The sequence below is a fragment of the Suncus etruscus genome, chromosome 10, assembly GCF_024139225.1.
Source record: "Suncus etruscus isolate mSunEtr1 chromosome 10, mSunEtr1.pri.cur, whole genome shotgun sequence".
Classification (NCBI taxonomy): Eukaryota; Metazoa; Chordata; class Mammalia; order Eulipotyphla; family Soricidae; genus Suncus; species Suncus etruscus.
The window spans coordinates 80,373,082-80,393,871 of NC_064857.1; the positions used below are offsets into that span (position 1 = coordinate 80,373,082).

The 20,790-nt window shown below is 43.4% G+C and overlaps 1 protein-coding gene across 2 annotated transcripts in view; it reads left to right on the top strand.

Annotated features, from left to right (window-relative positions):
• The window catches only part of DYM (dymeclin), a 340,760-nt gene that overhangs the window by 193,390 nt on the left and 126,580 nt on the right, over window positions 1-20,790 (top strand). For both annotated transcript variants that reach the window (XM_049781531.1, XM_049781532.1), the window contains one exon: window positions 16,597-16,699. In XM_049781531.1, coding sequence (XP_049637488.1) covers window positions 16,597-16,699 — 103 coding nt within the window. The remainder of the gene's footprint in view (window positions 1-16,596; window positions 16,700-20,790) is intronic.

Here is a 20,790-nt window from a genome sequence, read left to right on the forward strand (position 1 = left end):
GGTTTGTTTGAGTTTTGAGGTTACACCTAGAAGTGATAAGTACTCTTCCCAGTGGTGCTCACAGGACCATGTAATACCCAGGACTGAACCTGCGCCTCCTGCATGCAAAGTCAGCTCTTTTTGTTGTTGTTGGTTTTTTGGGGGGGTTTTGGGTCCCACCCAGCATCACTCAGTGGTTTCTCCTGGATCTATGTTCAGAGATCGTTCCTGGCAGGCTTGGGGGACCATATGGGACGTCAGGATTCGAACCACCGTCCTTCTGCGTCTAAGGCAAATGCCCTACTGCTGTGCGTTCTCTCTGGCCCCATGTAATGTTATCTTAAAAGCTTTTGTTCATCTGTCAGCATTCCCTCTGCCTTTCTTACTCTGTTACGGTTAATGAAGGAAATTTAATTTCTGAGTTTTGTGCATTATTATTGTCATCATCATCATCCTCTTTTGGTTTGGGGATCACGTGCCAGTGGGTGCTCAGGTGTTACTCCTGGCTCTATACTCAGGAACCAACTGGTGGGCTTGGTTAACCATATGGGATGCTGGGGATTGAGCCTAGGTTGGCCTCATTCAAGGTAAGCTACCAATCTACTGTACTATCTCTCTGGACCCCTATCATCATCATCATCATCATTAATTTTTTTGGTTTTTTACTGAGCACCACAACCTGCGGTGCTCAGTAGCCACTCCTGGCTCAGTGTTTGGTGGTTTCTACCGACATTGATTGGGAAACGATTTGTTAACTTTTTTTTTTTTTAAATCATACCAGGAATCTAACTATGGACCTCACACATGCAAAGCAAGTGCTCTACCACTGAATTATATTCCTGGCCAATTTCAGAATTTTTAAAAAGCGATTATTCGGTTGAGTGTGTTGCCCAACTAGTTATTTTTAGTTCAACGTTTAGTTTTTAGTGCTCCATCATAGTGAGGATCTTAACAGGACACTAGAACTGTAATGTTACAGAGAATTGCTACCATACCTGTGTGGGTCTTTGAATCTTTGGCAATAAGGATTCTCTGATGGCAGTTTGTGACTTATGATTTTGGTGAAAACTTGCTTACTAGATTTTGTAGATGCACGTCTTTGTATCTTTTCCTTTTAAAGTTTTTTCAGAGGTTGGCTGGTGAGGTGGCGCTGGAGGTAAGGTGTCTGCCTTGCAAGCGCTAGCCAAGGAATGACCACGGTTCGATCCCCCGACATCCCATATGGTCCCCCCAAGTCATGGGCAATTTCTGAGCGCTTAGCCAGGAGTAACCCCTGAGCATCAAATGGGTATGGACCGAAAAACCAAAATAAATAAATAAATAAGTTTTTTCAGAGGAGCTACTGAGTTTGCCTTTGAGTATTCTAATATGAAGCAGTGTCAGTTCTAATGTATCTAATGTAGCATCCAGTTTGCTGATGGAAATATCATTATGTATATCATTCTTATACCATTATCCACTACACATTTCCATTTTAATAAATCTTAGTGTTCACAAGGTGGTAAGGTTAATGTTTCTTATTTTATGTTCTTCAGTCTATACTATAAAATCAACTCCATTTTAGCCTTGTCCTTGGGTGAAAATTAATTTTAACCTAATTATTTTATATATATAAAACAATGCTTATCGAGTCAATTAAGGGGTAATGAATAGTTTATTCTGTTCTGCTTTAACCTTTCTTCTTTCTGTAAATGTCAATGTTCTCAGCAAAGATAACTATGTAGTTAGTCATGTCCATTTTCAACTTAGGTCCTTAAAAATAATTTTTTTATTTTTGCTAAAAGTACGTTATCACCTCTTCCACTTTGGTAAAGCACTAATTCTGAACATCCCCACTAATTCTTTCTACTGAGTAAAATATGTGGAAAAGAAAAAAAGTGAATGATTAGTAATGTGCTTATTTTAGACCCAATTGTAAATGGAACACCATAGAAAATTATTTGTAATCCAAGTTTTAAATGAAGTTAACATTTGGACAGAATTCATGTTTTGTAATATCCACACATGCAAACATATATATGTACATATCATATATAGGTATGTAGTAGCATTAACAGCATATTAAAATAGTAAATAATTTGGGAACATATAGGAACTAATTATTGCTACTATATATTTTACACTTATAAGACAATATAAATAACATAAATAACATTGCTCTTGTCTTCATAGACACCAATTTTTTTTTTTGGTCCCCTGGCAGGCTGGGGGACCATATGGGATGCCGGCATTTGAACCACCATCCTTCTGCGTGAAAGGCAAATGCTTTACCTCCATTCTATCTCTCCGGCCCCAACACCAATATTTTTAATTGTGTCCAGTTTATTTACACCCAGTCTTTGCCATACTTATTAGAACTACATGTCACTGTGTTCCTTTGCCTTCTAAACCCTCATCTCTAACCCTACCTGGCTATCATTGACAAAGGTTGCCTGAATCTTATCTACTTGGTGTTCTCTGGATACATTGAAGGATTTTTCAGAGAAGCAGGGGAGTGAGAAGGAAATATTCTATGTGAAAAGTCTGCTGTTAGGGGTGAAAGTGATAGATAGCACTGTGGGTAGGGCACTTGGCTTGCGCATGGTCACTTGGGTTCCACTCCCAAGTGATCCCCTAAGCACCGCCAGGAGTGATCCCTGAGTACAGAGTCGAGAGTAAGCCCTGGGCACTGCTAGGTGGAGCCCCAAAATAAAGAAGGAATAAAGAAAGAAAAAGAAGGAAGGATGGAAGGAAGGGAGGAAGGGAGGGAGGGAGGGAGGGAGGGAGGGAGGAAAGAAGGAAGGAAGGAAGGAAGGAAGGAAGGAAGGAAGGAAGGAAGGAAGGAAGGAAGGAAGGAGAGAGAAAGGAGAAGGAGGGAGGGAGAGAGGGAAGGAGAGGGGTAGAGGGAGGAAAGGAGGGAGAGGGAGGGAGGGAGAAAGGAGGAAAGGAGGGAGAGAGGGAGGGAGAGAGGGAGGGAGGGAGAGAGGGAGGGAGGGAAGGAGGGAGAAAAGGCCGAAGTTTTAAAAATCCAAATAGCAGACAGATATCACTTAAATGCCCCTCAGTTTCATCTCCTACCCTTCCCAACTGAAAGCCCTGCTCTTCCTGTCCTTTTTCATAGATGACACTGTTTACTTCCTTCAACAGTTTGTTTTACAATGACTTTATGTTAATCTTTACCCTGGAATAAAAAAATTCGGAGGGTTTACAAATCTCCATTTGGCTTGTGTTCACTGCCCCTGGGAATTATTGCTTGTTTCATGGCTGTTACCATGACCAATACCACACTAAATGCATGTCTGTGCCCCTGTTCTTTCTTTCTGTTTTCCTCCGGTGTTTCTAGTGTGATTCCAGCTCATTTGCGATTAAGTGTACAGAGGGTGTGACTCTTTGGGTTTCTTTTTAAAACCATTATCTGAATTCTTGGTGGACGCTGTCATTCTTCTTGTCTGTTTTTAATGGTTTCTTTTTCTTTTTCTTTTTTTTTTCTTTTTGGGCCACACCCATTTGACGCTCAGGGGTTACTCCTGGCTATGTGCTCAGAAATCACCCCTGGCTTGGGGGACCATATGGGACGCTGGGGGATTGAACTGGTTCATCCTATGCTAGCGCTTGCAAGGCAGACACCTTACATCTTTCGCCACCTTCCCAGCCCCTTTGAATGGTTTCTTAAACTACTTTGAATGTTGTCATCCTCTTCACATTCTGTTTTGTTTTGTTTTTCTACTTATGAAACACGGAGCTCATTCTGTGATGGTTTTTTCCCACTGTCCTCTTCTTTGTGTTTTCTGCTCCAGATTCTAGGAAAGTTTTTGAAATTTCCCAACTCTTTGGATGAATTTTTCATTTCTGCTCTTACGTTCTATTTTTCAAGTGTTCACGTTTGTTCTCTGCTGTTCTGCACACACTATTTTCTTCTCTTGGTAATAGACTTGTTTTCCTTGACTTAATAATTTTGACATTTGCGAGCTTTCTTCTCCTCTCTGCTTTTTCTCAGTTCATTCCTTTTTCCTTTCCTCCTTGTTTATTGCCAGAGTGGATCTTTGGTGGTCTTTGGTAGAGTCATGTTTAAAAGAGAGTTGACAGAAGAATGTATTTGAAGCTCTTTTTTGCTTAGGCTGGCTTCCCTTTAAAGTGCTCCTGATAGCCTGGTTCATGAAGTCTCTTGCCAAGTGTTGGGCTCCATGAATTCATTTCTTTTCAGTTTTTCCTTAGTGATCCTCCAAGACTCTCCCTTAGGTTACAAGCCAGGCTGACAAGTTCCCTGATTGGACAGAATATAGGCTCTATGTGCAGAAGCTCCATCTTTACTGAATCTCTTTCTGTGATGGTTACTTCAAGTCTGGCGCCTCCTGTCCTTTTGCCTTATTCTTTGGAAAGTCAGCTTCTCCGTATGTCAAGGTGGAAGAAGCTCTGTGTGACTGAGCAAGGGGGAAAGGAAACCTTTCTTTTTAATCCATATTTCAGCCTATCTTCCTCTGTATCCCATTTTCTAATACCTGGTATTTCTAATATCTTTATTAGCTAGAGTTTTAGAATGGACACTGGTGTCTGGTCTTCTTCAGTCTAGCTTAGATTTTGAGCCTTTTCTGGTCTTTGGTTTATACTGAACTCTGTTTGTTTGTTTTACTATCAAAGGCTTTAAGTTCTGGGCATATCTTTAGAGATCCCAAATGCTTGTCTTTAGCCAGATTCTTCCTGAAGTCAGATATCTGTATGGTGGTACAGGATTGAGGAGTGATAGGCTTGCAGGGAGAAGGGACATCTGGACAAAGTTTTCAAGGTGAACTTGTCCAGCCATATCAGGGACCAGTGTGTGCAAAGGAAAACTTTGCAGGGTGCTTCATAGAGAGTAACTCACAGCAGAGATGTCAGGGATGTTAGCAAGTCCAGAGTCTAGAACAGGAGGCTCAGCACCTCCAGGAATCTTGTCTCCCTTCTGTCATCCTTCTATCTGTATTTGTGTGTCTCTGGCTCCACCTTCACTATCTCAATGTAGATTCATTCTTTCCTCCTGCACATGGTTTTTCTCCATGAGGTGTGACCACAGGCATAGGCACCTCTGAACATTCTTCCACGCAGATAGAAAGGGGTTTTTCATGAGTTAAAAAGTGGTCTATATACCAGAAAAGATGGTGATGAAAAGGGCTGCATCCCTATCATGTGGGGCAGAATAGCCTCTCAGTCAGGAGTGGACTCACAGACTATGGCAACTTGGATGGTTGTGGAGGAGACCATTGAGCATGTCTAGTCATACCCTGTGATGCTCACACTGGGTCTCCTGGAGATGCCTGTCTAAGCCTGTATCATCTGTGGTGCCAGTGCTGATCTATCTACAGGACATGGTAGAAATCGAAAGAGACATTCTGCCATGATAAAAGCCACACGATGGGAGCCAGAGGGATAGTACAGAAGGCAGGACTTTTACTATGCAAATGACCAGCGCAACCCAGGTTTGATCTCTGGCATCCCATATGGTTTCCCGAGCACCTCCAGGAGTGATCCTGGAACAATACTCGAACAATACTGGAGCAATACCCAACACACAGATGCTCCCCACCCCCCATACCTACAGTAGGATTCCTTTTACATAAAATTCTAGAAAAGGCATAGCCCCAGTGAGAGCAGACTGGTCAGTGGTCACCTGAACTGGAGGTGGAGGTTTCTGGGGGACTGTGTTAAATGGAGGACAAAAGCACAAAGGAGCTTAATGGCAATCTCTGCATCATGACTGCAGGGATGAGTGCGGTAACTGTTGGTATACTGCATTATATTCAGACCCTTCCTCAGCAAAACTGGTGAAGGGGGGCCACCAGGAGTGAGTTGCAGGGGACATGGTTGAGGGAAGTGGGGGTGGGTGGGAAGGGAAGAGGGTAGGGATGGAGAGGAAGAAGGAGTAGCCCTGGTGAGTTTCTGATGCTGGCTGTTGCTTTCTGTCCTAACACTCTCATCTTTCTCAATTGCACTGTGAATTGCTGAAGAACTTTGGCCCTTACTGCCCTCTGGCATGCTGACCTCAAGCCAGCTGACCTCTCTGTACCTGTTTCCTTCCTCTCCAGCCATCTGCTCCCATTCCTGTGGAGCTGTGGTAGTCCCCATTTCCGGGGGGGGGGGGGGGACACCTGTCATGAGGGCATTGGAAAGCTGGGCTGGGACATGGAGAGAGTGACTGAATGTCATGGGCTGGGCGTATAGCAGGCTCTGAGACATGCTTGCAAATTCAGGCTTTACACGCCTCATAGCACCTTCCTTTCTGAGTGTCATTCTAGATCTTTTGTTCCCCAGCCCTGCCTGCTTGCCCACTTGCTTCTCTACCAACCACTAAAGGCCACTTCTGCCTGTCTATTGCCTTAACCCCCCTGAAATGACTTTGCCTCCGGCCACCTTTTTCATGAGCTGAGTTCTCTCCCTTGCGTTTTTGCTTTGTTGGAGGATCACAACCATCTGTGCTCAGGGCTTTCCTGGTTCTGCTCCCAGACCACTCCTGACAGGCTTCAGGTGTCCCTTGGTGTACCTGGGTTCAAACCCAGATCAGCCTCAATCATGGCAAGAGTCTTAAGCCCAGTCTCTCTCTGGCCCTCCCTTGCCTTTTGACAGCAAAGAATCCTTCAGCCTTGACCTGGTCCTGAGGGTTGCTAGGATTTCTTTCTCTTCCCTTTCTTATACTTCTCGTACTTCAGGGCCCAGGCCAGGCCACTGTCTGCAGTTGGTACCTTTTCCCTCTGTCTACAGATTTTTTTAGAGGGGGGTCTCTGGTTTTCTTCCAGATGCCAAAGGTATGTACAGGCCAGTGGCTAGTGGAAAGTGGGTCCCACCTGTGCCTTCCATCCCTGCTGGGAAAAGTTCCACCCTTCTTTTTTATTTCTTTGTTTTTGTTTTGAGGCCACACCCAGCGGTGCTCAGAAGTTACTTCTGGCTTTGCTGTCCTGGTGGAGGGGACACTATACAACCACAGGGTATGCCGGAGATCAAACCCAAGTTGGCCATGTGCAAGGCCCTCTGGCCCAGCTCCACTCTTCTTAACCCCAGAGGAAGTGGTTGAAACTGGATTAATATAAATGATTACTGAATACTTAAAGAGTTTTGGGTCTTTATTTGGATGGTTCCTCATGTTTTTGTCAAACGAAGTAAAAACTTTGCTCTTGTTTATGTCCTTTGGGAAAATCAGTTCCTTATACAGTTCCTTATGCTTGATGAGAAAAAAACAGTCCTCGCCACTGTTCAACAAAGCATTATTTCATGTTTGGAGGACCTGCTTTTCTTTTTTCTTTTTTTCTTTCTTTTTTTAAAAATAATATTTTTAAGCACATTACAAACATGTTTGTAATTTTTTTGTGGGGGTTGGGGGACATCTAGCTGTGTTCTGGGTTTGCTTTTGGCTTTGTGTTTAGGAACTATTCCTGTTGGAGCTCAGGGGTCATAAGCAGTACCTATTACAAAATACCTGCATGCAAAGTACTGACTGTCCTCCTCCCCACCCCAACCCCCTTAGACCTGCCTTTCTTATTTGCTGTCTGCTTCACATATCTATTTCCAGGAACGCATTGTGGCCTGATCTCTGCATTTCAGTCTCTCCTCAAGCCCTATGCAGTTGTGATTTCAGCAGAAGCTACTAATCCTCAGAGCTCTCACCTCTCTCTTGGTTGCCAGATTAGTATTTCTGAACAGCCCATCTAGTTGTTTCTGAGCATCTCTGGAGTTAGAGCACAGATTCTGGACCCCACCTTGACCAAGGGGCCATGTTCCTGGGGCAATTTACTTCATCTCTCTCTGCTTGGATGTCACTATTCCTTTGAAGAAGAGTTGATAGCAATGACACCCCCAACTGGCCAGTGGCCATTCCAAGAAGCAAGACAGCCTCTTTACTGCTGTTACTTCTTTGTGGAATGCCTGCCTCTGCTCTTCCTCGAATGCATACTTCAGTCTTCCTGGACTCTGCCAGGCCTTCTTTGCCTACCTTCCTCTATGCCAGTATATCTAACCACTTCCCAGCCCATCTCTGCCTTTCCCTGAGTGGGTACTTTAGGGCCATCCATGGTCTGTTGTCTCACAGACACTTTTCAAGTTGGTGTTATTCCCAAAGAGTGGAGAACTTCTTTCTGCCCAGGCTGTGTATATATATTTATAACTTTATCTGCAGGCCTTACGATACAGGCCTGCAGTCGTGCTGATGAGTTCATCCATGTCTGTTCCATTCTGTACCATGGCAAGCCCCCTTGATCGCCCAGACTGCCTTTCCCCTTTAGGCAGAGTCAGAAGATCTTTCTATATTTAGTATGATTGTTCCATGTTACACTTTCCTGATTCAGCTCTGCAAGCCTGTGGCTTGCAGGCTTTGTTTTTGAGAGCCCTGGGTTTCGGTGGTAGGGATTCACTGGCCTCTGTGAGAGGGGAGGAAAGGAGTGAGCAGGGAGAGTGTGGAGCCCAGAGATAAGTAAGGGCCAAGCTGGTGCCCGCACCTAAACACCAAGCACAGGTGCTCTGCCATTTTTCATCACACAGTGACCTGCCTGCCTTCAGTGCACGTCAGGACTGTGTGAGACTTGAGCAGTGCTTTGGGGATCAGTGACACAATGACCAGAACCTTCGGGGCTACACCCAATTCTGAGTAGCACATTACTGATGGCCCTTCACATGCCTGCCCCCTGCTTGCCCCAGCATGTTTGTGTGTGTCTGTATCAGGCATCAACCTCCAGGAAGATTTTCTGGACTTAACCATCAGGAGCCAGAGGGAACACCCCCAGCACCCCACCGACAGTCTTGTCTTCCTACCTAGTCTTCCTCCCTTGCCGTCTCTCCTAGGGACAGGCTGATCAGCTCCTGTGACTTCTTTAAGTGCTCTGTACCTTTCCCCTTTAGGGATCTCTCCCTCCTGCTTTGTTTCACCCAGCCTGCCTCCAAGGCCAACATGTGATGTGGGCCCACCACCTTGTGCTCCTCAGCCTGGTGCTCACCTCAGCTCACCAGCCTCAGCCCATGTTCTCATTGTTGTCTGGAACGGATGGTCTGGTAGTGGCTCTCTCCATGGCTGTGAACCTTGAGTGCACCTCTGTTTGCTTAGCCTTCATACCTGCATGTCTCGTCCAGCCTCATCCATAGTGATAAGCCTTCAGTGCCCCTTTATCTATTTGACCTTCTCACCAGCCCATCCATTATCTTACCTGCCAACAGTGCAGCCCTTTTAGCAGCTCAGGGCTTGCTTCTGGCTCTCCACCAAGGAATTACTCCTGGTGGACTCAGGGGAACCATATAGGATGCCAGGGATCGGACGTATAAGGCATACACCTTATAGGTATATATGTATAAGTATACACCAATCCCCCAAATAAAAGAGTGAAACAGGGAGCCGGAGAGATAGCATGGAGGTAAGGCATTTGCCTTGCATGCAGAAGGTCGGTGGTTCGAATACCAGCATCAAATATGGTCCCCTGAGCCTGCCAGGAGCGATTTCTGAGCATAGAGCCAGGAGTAACCCCTGAGCGCTGCCGGGTGTGACCCCAAAACAAAACAAAAAGAGTGAAACAGTAATTTTTTTTGGCCCATATAAACAAAACTACACCCATGTACATTCTGTCTCTCCCTCCCTCTCCCTCTTTCTCTCCCCCATTTCTTCCTTCTCTCTTGATCCTGTTTCCTTTCCTTTTCCTCTCAAAATAAAAAAAAAAAATTGGTTTTCCCAAGAGTAGTGTTTACCCATTTCTTGCACATTTTGTGCTTTATTGTTTTAGCTGTCTTGATATTTTTTTAAATACTAGATGAGTATTCTGACCCTGTTCACTTCCTTAGGGGTCCCCTTTTATAACTACATTGTTCAGTTTTCTGTGGGGATGCCACACCCCATGGTGCTCAGGCACTGTTCCTGGCTCTCTAGATAGGATAGGAGTGACCTCTGGTGGTGCTTGGGGGGAATATATGTGGTGGTGGGGTTCGAACCTGGTTCACAGCAGCAAGAGCCACATGCCGGGCATGCATAGTCTCTCTCTTTCATCCTCTTTGCAGATTTTTGAGCAATGTTATTTTTGAGATTTATCCACATACATTTGTACAAACATTCAACAATTTATTTCCTCGTTCTAATCTTCAGCATTTCAGTTGTTTTCAATTTATTGTTAAACCAATTTGTAATGTACATTCTCATACACACAGAAAAATAGAGCCTTTTCCTATTTAAAAAAACATGTTCTGGCAGCTGTGTCTTGAGTGAATTAATATTAAGCACACTTGAAAGTGAATTTCACTTGTGTTTTTGTTTCCATTTTCTTATATCTTTTATTTCTTTCAGCAAAGTCATAGTTTGCTTTTGTTTTGCTTTACTTTTTAATTAGATCTCTGCAATTTACAAAGTGATTCATTGTTGAGCTTTAGGCAAACAATGCTACATTACCAGCCCCACCTCCAGTGTCCCTAAGTTCCTCTCTGCCCCACAAAGGCACCTGTTGAATTTGGTTGTTGTAGTTTGGGTCTCCTGCTTCCAGTGTTGTTTGGATTTAACTAGACAGGATATAACTGAGGTTCAGTAAGTAACTGTCCCCAAGACCCTTGACCCTGCCCCTCATTACTTCCCATGTGTTGCTACTTCTTACTTGCCTCAATTTCTTTCCCTTCCTGTCCATCTTCTTCCTATATTATGGGGTCAAGAGTGATACAGTCTTCCTTCTGTGTCCAGTTTTTCTATATATCACAACAAAGTGCAACTATCCTGCATATTTCCTTTTCCTTCTGACTTAGTTCACTTAACACGATATCCTCCAGTTTCACCCAAGTTGCAGTAAACTATGAGATTTTGTTGTTGCTTGAAGTATTTCGTTATATATGTGTGTGCGTACCACATCTTCTTAATCCACTCATCATTGTTGGGCCCCTAGGCTAACTGTATCTATTAACTGTTGTACAAAGTGCTGCAATATATAATGATGTGCATGTGTCCTTTTGAGTGTTTGAATGTTCTTGTGTCCTGGAGTAGATACTTAATCCAAAAATCACAAAATTCCTTATACATACAAACATGTGTTTTTTGCTGTTTCTGATTGGCATTAAGCTAGGACCACTACCCCCAATGTAAAACTTACTTTCCCAAGTAATTTGCAAGTTGTCTTATTTAATTTTAGGTCATTTTTCCTTAAAAAAAGATAAATACTAAAAATTAATAAATAACTATCAAAATTAGAATTTGAGTTGGGGGTTGGAAATTGAAAATTAAGAAAAGACTATTAAATAGTTGAATAACAACTTTAAGTGTGAATTTTCTGGTTCTCCATTGTGATTATAAAACAGAAGTGACCTAAAAATAATCTGACTTCATGTCAACCAGCTATATTACCTCCTGGCCTGGCAGCAGAAGCCACTTAACTAATGGGGACCGACCATGGAACATTCTGTACCTGCAGTAGATACATTTTCCATTAGGCCTGAAAGATCTGAAGAACTTACAGATTGAAGTTGAGAGGTAGAAAGAGAGAAAAATGCTGTGTCTTTTTGTTATTCTTCTGTCCCCAACATATGAATGAGCCTTATCCAAAAGAAGCAATTTCCAGCTCTTTTTGCTTTGATTCCTCAAATCCGTTTCATCATGTTTGTCCTATTGATGCTGCTTCTAGTGCTGCTCTCAAGTGCACTCTCGGGACACTCTTAAGTCAGCACTGGGTTGAACCCAGCCTGTGTGGCCTTCTTCCCGCTCCCAGCAAGAGCCTCTCTTTGCCTTGTGGATTCTTTGCTCTCCCTTCCCAATTGAGCACCCACTTTTGCCTCTGTATATTCCCAGGTCCTGTTCTCAAATCCATCACCTACATCTGTTCTGAAAACCTTATTCCAGAAAATGGATTAAACTTAGAAGACACTCAGTAAACTCCCTCCTGTGCCTTTCCAGTTTATACATGTCTTAGCTGTTTTTCTCACCTGCAGGATACCTCACATATACACTGACATATGTGTTTCCCTTCTGCTGTTCAGTTTATATTTAGGTCTTTGTTTACTCTGCAGCTTTACTTAAAGTTATTCTATTAGCAGTCTCATGTATGTACGCTAAATGTTGTGAACAAGAGTGTTTGCCGCAGCACTATTTAGGATAGAAAAGTCTAGAAACATTTGCAATGACTGATTATATAGGTTGTGGTATATTCCGCCAAGGTGTACCAAGTAAAAAGGGTATTGGATAAATGTTCATTGAACAGAGGATTACAACACTGACATCATAGAAATAAAAAAATTTGTGTATTTAGAACATTCCTTCATGTATACATCTTGGTGTATGTAGCATTTCTGGAATCATATTCAATAAACCGGTGGTAATAATGAACCAGGGGAGTGACAGAAAGTGCATTGTCTCAAAAAAAAAAGTTGTAGTTACTTTAATTAAACTTTAATATGGGAAAGAAAGCAAAGCAAAGCTATATCTCCAGTGCAGAAACCTAGAATAAAAACAGGTTTGAAGAAACAGAACCGCCTTCCTTCTCAGTGACTGTCCTTTTCCTTCTGTTTCCCTCCCCTTCTTTCCACCCTCCCCTAAGACTTCTTAATGTCCAAAGTCACCTGTGGTCTTTGCCCTGGTTTTGAAGTGACCTACCTTCTCTTGTGCAAATAGATTTTTTTTCTTTTTCTTCAAGACTTGGTTTATCCTTAGATCATTGCCTTCAGAGAAACTTTGTTAACGATTGCATTTCAAAGAACTCTATTTCAGACGTAGTAAGCTCAGCACCTGTCAATGTCATTATTTCACATTTATGCTTTCAGTAATTCTTTCTACAATATTTGAGTATAGATTTAGAGACTATTCATTGCCTCTGTCATATTTCATTTATGCCACATCTAGTATTACCAAGAAGTGCTGGAAAAATTTTTTTTCTGGATAATGTTGTTGGAAACTTAGGGTCTTGGAACATTGGTGGAGGGAAGTGGGCTCTCTGCTGTTGGGTTAGGTATTGGGATGATGTAGGCATGAAACCGGCATTGACAGTATTGCCAATCATAAAACCTCAATAAATATTGGGGGGGAAATAATATAGAAAGAATACTTAAAAGCATTGTCTCTGGTAATTATTTCATGTACACTACTTCAGATAGAGATGTTTATACATTATATTCACATCAACATCTTTTTTTTTTTTTTTTTTGCTTTTTGGGCCAAATCCGGTGACACTCAGGGGTTATTCCTGGCTACGCGCTCAGAAATCGCTCCTGGTTGGGGGACCATATGGGATGTGGGGGGATTGAAATGCGGTCCATCCTAGGTTAGTGCATGCAAGGCAAACACCCTACTGCTTGCGCCACTGCTCCAGCCCCACATCAATATCTTTTAGTAAGAGTGTCATTAAGGAATACTAAATATTAATGTAATTGGCATATAAGTATTCTATGGACCAGTGATGGCTAATCTTTTTGAGCCCGAGTGTCCAAACTGCCGCACAGAACAAAAGAATTTCCTCAAAGTGCCAGCACGTCAATTAAACCTTAATAATAAGATTTTAGTATCTGAACCCGGAGAGATAGCACAACGGCGTTTGCCTTGCAAGCAGCCGATCCAGGGCCAAAGGTGGTTGGTTCGAATCCCGGTGTCCCATATGGTCCCCCATGCTTGCCAGGAGCTATTTCTGAGCAGACAGCCGTGAGTAACCCCTGAGCACTGCTGGGTGTGGCCCAAAAACCAAAAAAAAAAAAAAAAAAAATTTAGTGTTTAAAACTCTATAAATTTATTAATTATGGACCTTCCCACGTGCCAGCTGCAAGGCCTTCGCATGCCACAGCTGGCATGCATTGCCATAGTTTCGCCATCGTGGCTATAGGCTATGCCTCCAAATTTTGAGGAGGTGAGTCCACAGCTATCTTTGCTCAAGGATTACTCATGATGGGATGTGGCACCTTATGGGGTGCTGGGAATTAATCCTGGGTCTCCCTTGTGCAATTATACACACTATACTATCTTCCTAACCATTAATACACCAAGTCTACATGAAAAAAACATATGGTGTCAGAATTGCCTTCATGTGAAGAGATCAAGAGGACTTTCTTTCATAGAGAAAGTAGTAGAGTTAATATTGAGAATATTTCATGTATATTTGAAACTCTCACATTAGACAACTACACATTTATGTTATGTCTTCTGGGTAAGTTGACTTTTGGGTTCTTTTGTTTGTTTGTTTGTTTGTTTGTTTGTTTCTTTGGGAGCCATACCTGGCTTATACGCAGTGTGCTGGGGTTTTACCTTGTGAGGCTCTGGGAATGCTACAGAGTTTGGGATTGAAACCCAGTTGAACCTCAGTGGGACTATTGCTTATAGAATATGTGCTCCAGCCCGTTGAGCTCTCTTCCTATCCCTGAAATAACTTTCATCATTAAAAAATCTTTCTTTAGAATTGTGATATTCTCCCGTTTGGCCCATTCTAGCCTTAGTATTGCCACTCCAGCTTTCTTATGAGAAATGTGTATTTGTGCATCTACATATGCCTCCATATGGCATTTTATTGTTAATTTATCTGTGTTTTTAAATTTACAAGTAACTTTGGTAAATAATATAAGTTGTTGTTGTAGTTTTATCCAGTTCAGTTATCTCTGCCTCTTAGTTGGAGGGGACTTAGTCCATGTATAATTAATATAAATTAGTGTTATTGTCTGAAATTTACTCATGTGAGTATGTTAGGGCATTTCTTAGAGTAGAGTAAACTTTATACTGTGGTATAGAACATTCCAAGTTTTAGCATTTTTGAGGATTCAACTGAAGGTTCATGTTTTACCCAGAATGGAGCTTTATCCACTCTGGCGTATGGAATGCCAGCATTCTTCAGCATGTTCACACATCCAGAATCTTTATTTAATTTGCAACTTTAGAATGGTTCACCACCACACTTCATGGGGTCTTTCTGTGCACAGAGCAACTTAGCAGTTTGCCAAATACCAAGAACTTCCTTGGACACATTTCTGTAACGGCATCTTCTTGCATTTCTCTCCAGTCTGATCATCTGTGAATTCCAGCTGCCCCAACAGTCTGACTGTCCCTCTGTCCTCTTCCCTCACTGCTGTGCTGTCATGTACCTTTTGCCTCTCTCTGAGGCACAGTCCTGAGTGGTCCTGTAGGCAGAGACTCAGCAAAGGAGAACCAGGGGGACTGCCTTCGCCCGAAGAGCATAATCCTGCATTGGAGCTGGGGTTGGACATCTGGAAACAGGATTTTTCTTTTTTTTTTGGTTTTTGGTTTTTGGTTTTTGGGTCTCACCCGGCAGTGCTCAGGGGTTACTCCTGGCTTCATGCTCAGAAATTGCTCCTGGCAAGCACGGGGGACCATATGGGACACCGGGATTCGAACTGATGACCTTTTGCATGAAAGGCAAACGCCTTACCTCCATGCTATCTCTCCGGCCCCGAAACAGGATTTTTCTACCTGTTTTAAATTGTCTATAGCAGAAGACTTATTCAGTACCAGCCAATCCATCATGCTTAGAAATAAGTTTCAGTGACTAATGGTCATAGGTTTTATTGCCCCTCCTTTTATTTTTTCAGAGAATGTGGGTTATGTTCATTATATAAAACTTTTTTAAAAAATTAATGCTGGTATTAAGGAAAAACCAGGATGTGATGAACTTTTGCAGCTAAATAGGGTGTTTTTCATGTGTAAAAAAGTACAAAGTGGGCTAGAGCAATAGTACATTGAGTAGAGCATTTGCCCTTGAATGTGGCCAGCCCAGGTTTAATCTCTCACACCATAAATGGTCCCCCAAAACTGTCAGGAGTAATCCCTAAACTCAGAGCCAGGAGTAACCCCTGAGCATTGCCAGGTGTGTCCCTCAAAAAAAAAAAAGAATATAAAGCTATAATTCTAACTATATTAGACTAGCAAAATCACCTAATCAAACTTACTTATAAAAAGATAAGAAAATTGATATAATTTTTTTTTTTTTTTTTTTTTTGGTTTTTGGGCCACACCCTGTGACGCTCAGGGGTTACTCCTGGCTATGCGCTCAGAAGTTGCTCCTGGCTTCTTGGGAGACCATATGGGACGCCGGGGGATCGAACCGCGGTCCGTCCTAGGCTAGCGCAGGCAAGGCAGGCACCTTACCTCCAGCGCCACCGCCCGGCCCCGAAAATTGATATAATTTTAGATAACTTGTAATTGATGCTTTTCTCTTAAGCCATTGCAAAATCTAGGTTTACTTGATCTCTTTCTACGTCTCTCTGTTCTTACAACTGTGGATCTCTGAAAATCCGCCACATTTGAAATAAAGTTATCATCTGTCAAATACCATGTTTTTATTAATTGTTTGATGCATCAGCAGTAATGTTCCTCTTGCTGTTAACACAGGATGAACAATAGGCATTTACAAGTGTATTTTATAACAAGTGACATTTTGTAGAACTGTAGATTTCCCCATAAGATCAGGGAAAGGAGGGGCCAGAGAGATAGCATGGAGGTAGGGCGTTTACCTTTCATGCAGAAGGTCCATGGTTCAAATCCCGGCGTCCCATATGGTCCCCTGAGCCTGCCAGGAGCGATTTCTGAGCATAGAGCCAGGAGTAGCCCCTGAGTGCTGCCGGGTGTGACCCAAAAACCAAAAAAAAAAAAAAAAAAAAAAAAACAAGATCAGGGAAAGGAGACACTTGCTTCTCATTAATATGATTGAACTTGACCGTTTTTGTTTGTCTGCTTTGCAGTCTGTTTTCCTTGCTGTCCAAAAAACACAACAAAGTACTGGAACAAGCCACACAGTCCTTGAGAGGTTCCTTGAGCTCCAATGATGTTCCTCTACCGGATTATGTAAGTAGTGACCGTATGTTGTCAATAAGATTTTCCTTTCATGGGAGTGGGAAGGAGCCCAGGAACTCAGTGGAGTGGAGGAAAGTTGACACTGGTTGGCAAATTGATGCTGGGACATTTTATGTCTACAACTTAATTATGAATAACTTCATAAATCACAGTTCCTTAATAACATTAAAAAATAAAAGAAAAATAACTTATTTCAAAAAATGTAAGACAAAAACCAGTAATGTTGTTAACACTCCTAAAATAGTAACCGCTTTCAATTGTCATTTTATTTTTGTAAACATATGCATAAAATTAAAAACTGTAAATACATATATGAGAAAAAAGATCTTTCCCTTTGCTTTGCCAAGTTCGTTAATAGCAGTATCCCCCAGCCTCAAGAAGTGACTGTGATCTTGGTGCCTGCGAAAGCTCCATTGTGCAAATAAAAATAGTGACATCTTGAATCAAGGGGAAATTTTTCAGAGACTTATTAACAGGCGATTGAAGAGAGTCGAGTAAAGCTGTAATTATTAATCATCCACAATGACTAATCTTATTACCTTAGTCAGGAAATGTACTTGAATTGGATACAAAGAACAGGGAATTGGCCAAAAGGAGGGTTGGTGGGTGCAGGAGAAGTGTGCCTGGGTGTTTCGGAGACCGAAGACCTGGCCGGGAGGTCATTGGTTCCAAGACAGTCAGTCAGACAGTCATTCAGTCAGTCAGTCCGTCCGTCCGTCCGTCTGTCTGTCCACCATGGTGTCTCTCTCCTCTCCCCTCCCATCTCCTCCCCTCCCCTCCCCTCTGTTCCCTTTCTCTCCTCTCCCCTCCTCTTTCTTCCCTTCTTCTTCCCTCCCTTCCCCTCCCTTCCCCCCTCCTTCCCTCCCTTCCTTTCCCCTCCCCTCTCCTCTCCCTCCTCTCCTATCTCCTCTCCTCCCTTCTCCTCTTCTTCTCTCCCCTCTCCTCTCTTCCCCTCTCTTCTCCTCCCTTCTCCTCCCTTCTCCTCTCCTCTTCTCTCCCCTCTCTTCTTCTCTTCCCCTCTCTTTTCCTCCCCTCCCCTCCCCTCCATTCCCCTCCCCTCCCCTTCCCTGTCCTCTCCTCTCCTCCCCTCCCCTCCCCTCCCCTCTCCTCTCCCCACCTCTCATCTCTTCTCCTCCTATTTCTTCCCCTCCCCTCCCCTCCCTTCTGAGCTACCCCCTCACCATCTCTCCCACACGAACGTTTAGGTTTTCTTTTGCTCTTTTGCTCTCTGCTGTTTGGCCCCATGTGGAGTCCTGCAGTCCCAGTTCTGGTGCCTGGGAAGGAGCCGGTCATTGCTTGTGCTCAGGTCAGGCTATGACGAGTCTGCTGGTCAGCAGCAATCAGTCCCCGCCTTCTCCCTCTGTCCCGTCCACTCTCAAGGTGGACCCAGTCAGCCTGGCTGTGGGAGGAAGATGAACAGGAGCAGCCCAAAGATGAGCTGCTCGGTAATTGCAAGAAGGTGATCGGATGTGTTTCCTCAAAGTCAGGCCAAGCTTGGTGGCATTTCTTCAGTTTTAGAATGTAGCTTGGATGGGGGACGCCACAAGCCATCAACACCCAAGTTTTCATTCCATTGTAAGAATAACCTTGCTGAATTAGGTATACCAGGAGACAGCTGCAGTGTGGAAATGGTATGAGAAGTTTTTCAATCTGAGAGGTGGTAGTAGTGATGTGTATCAGCCAGCAAGAATTGTTTCACTTGTTCCCGGTGATTTTGTTTTGTGGGGAAGGGCATTTGGGCTACACCTGGCAGCACTAAAGGGTTACTTCTGGCTCTGTGCTCAGAAACCCCTCCTGGCAGGCTGTGGGGAAACGTATGGGATGCAGGGGATCGAACCGGGGTCTGTCCTGGGTTAGCCCGCTGCAAGGCAAATGTCCTACTGCTGTGCTATCACTCCAGCCCCGATTTTTACTTTTTGGGGTCACTTCTCTGTGTTGATTAAAGCCTGGCAGCAGACCCTTCTAGATCCTAGCTGCTGATTTAAAGGAGCAGCTGTGTGCACCAGCAGCCTGTCCAGCACTGCTCCACTTCCTCTCTGCATATAAGCAACAGTCTGGAACAGGCTGTTAGCTATGTGAAGTTATGACTTGTCATCCCAATTTCCAAAGTAATTACTTTACTTGCCAAAAAAAAAAAAAAATGAGGCCAAAGCGGTAGTGCAAAGGCTAAGGCGCTTGCCTTGCATGCTTCAAGCCCCATGTCAATTCCCAAAATTGCATATGGTCTCCCAAAAACACCAGGGACCACTCTTGAACACAAAGCAGGGAATAGCACCTAACACTGTCAGGTATGGACATAGTCCCCATAGTCCCTAGTCCACCCCCAAACACTCCCTCTCTCTCCCTCATCTCTCTCTCTCTCTCTCTCTCTCTCTCTCTCTCTCTCTCTCTCTCTCTCTCTCTCTCTCTTCCCTCCCTCTCCCTTCTTTTCTTTTTGCCCTTCAGAATTGTTCATTTATTTCTGTCCATCTGGGCCAGAGTGGTATGGGAATTCATGTTTGTCTTTAAATGTTTTGTTGTTTTCTTTGGTCTGATTTTTGGGCCACATTCTAGCAGCACTGAGAGCTTGCTCTTGGCTCTAGATTCAGGAGTCACTCTTAGTGGGGCTTGGGTAACCAAATGGGGTGCCAAGGACCATGCGAAGCAAGTGCCCTACCTGCTGTTCTCTCTCTGACCTCTGTCTTCTTATTTTCACATAATTACCTTTTTGATTTACATGGGCTTTCTCTTTCACATCTCCCAAAGGAAAAAAAACTGAGTTAGGTTTGATAATCTACTGTCCCCCATCTCTCAACATAGGGCACCTACCTGTAGCCCTCTTTTTTGTTTTTTTGTTTTGTTTTGTTTTGTTTTTTGGCCATACCTGGCAGCGTTCGGGTTACTCTTGGTTCTGCTCTCAGAAGTTAATCCTGGCAGGCTCAGGGAACTTTATGGGATTCTGGGGATCAAACCCAGGTCAACATTGGGTAAGGCAAACAGGCTACCTGCTGTGCTGTTATTCTGGCCCCTATAATCCTGCTTAATATCATACTAGCACTAGAAATGGATTTATAATTTTTTAAATGGACAATATTGTGGTCAGAGTGATAGTATGTTTGCTTTGTAAATGGCTGACTGGGTTCAGTCCCTGCCATCTCATATGCTCCCCTGAATTCACTAGGAATAATTTCTGAGTACAAAGCGAAGAATAAGCCATGAGTACCAATCAGATGTGGCCTAGAAACAAACAAACAAACAAACAAACAAACAAAAAAGGGGCAATATTTTTAGGGTTTTTTTTTTTTTTTTGTGGCTTTTTTTGGGTCACACCCGGCAGTGCTCAGGGCTTATTCCTGGCTCTAGGCTCAGAAATTGCTCCTGGCAGGCACGGGGGACCATATGGGGCGCTGGGATTCGAACCGATGACCTCCTGCATGAAAGGCAAACGCCTTACCTCCATGCTATCTCTCCGGCCCCTATTTTTAGTTTTATTTTTGGTTTTTGGTCCACACCCAGTGATGCTCTGGGATTACTCCTGACTATGCACTCAGAAATTGCCCCTGGTTTGGGGGACCATATGGGATGCCAGGGGATCAAACCGCTGTCCGTCCTAGGTCAGCCCATGCAAGGCAAACGCCCTACCACTTGTGCCACCACTCTGGCCCCAATGGGCAGTATTTAGAATTTACCAAGCATGGAGTTGATTGGGCATTAAAAGGACAGTTGAAGTCATAACAGATTATGAATTCTATTATTAAACTTTTTTATTCTTAGAGTTTTGCATGAAATTTTCACTTAGCTAAAAATAAAATATAAAGAGTCTATTATCTTTAGGAACTTCTATTTGGAATCTGTCATTGATGGGCCATCCTTTAACATTTGTGTCAATCAGCCTTCTATCTTTATTGAGTGGAAGGGGGTTATTGGGCCATACCCAACTTTGCTCAGAGGTTACTCCTTCCTGACTCTGTGCTTAGGAATTACTCCTGGAAGTGCTTGGGGGACCTTATGGGAGCCAGGGATTGAGTCTGCAACAGTCAGTTGCAGGACAAGTACCCTACCCACTGTTCTGTCACTCTGGCCCCATTATCTATCTGACTATA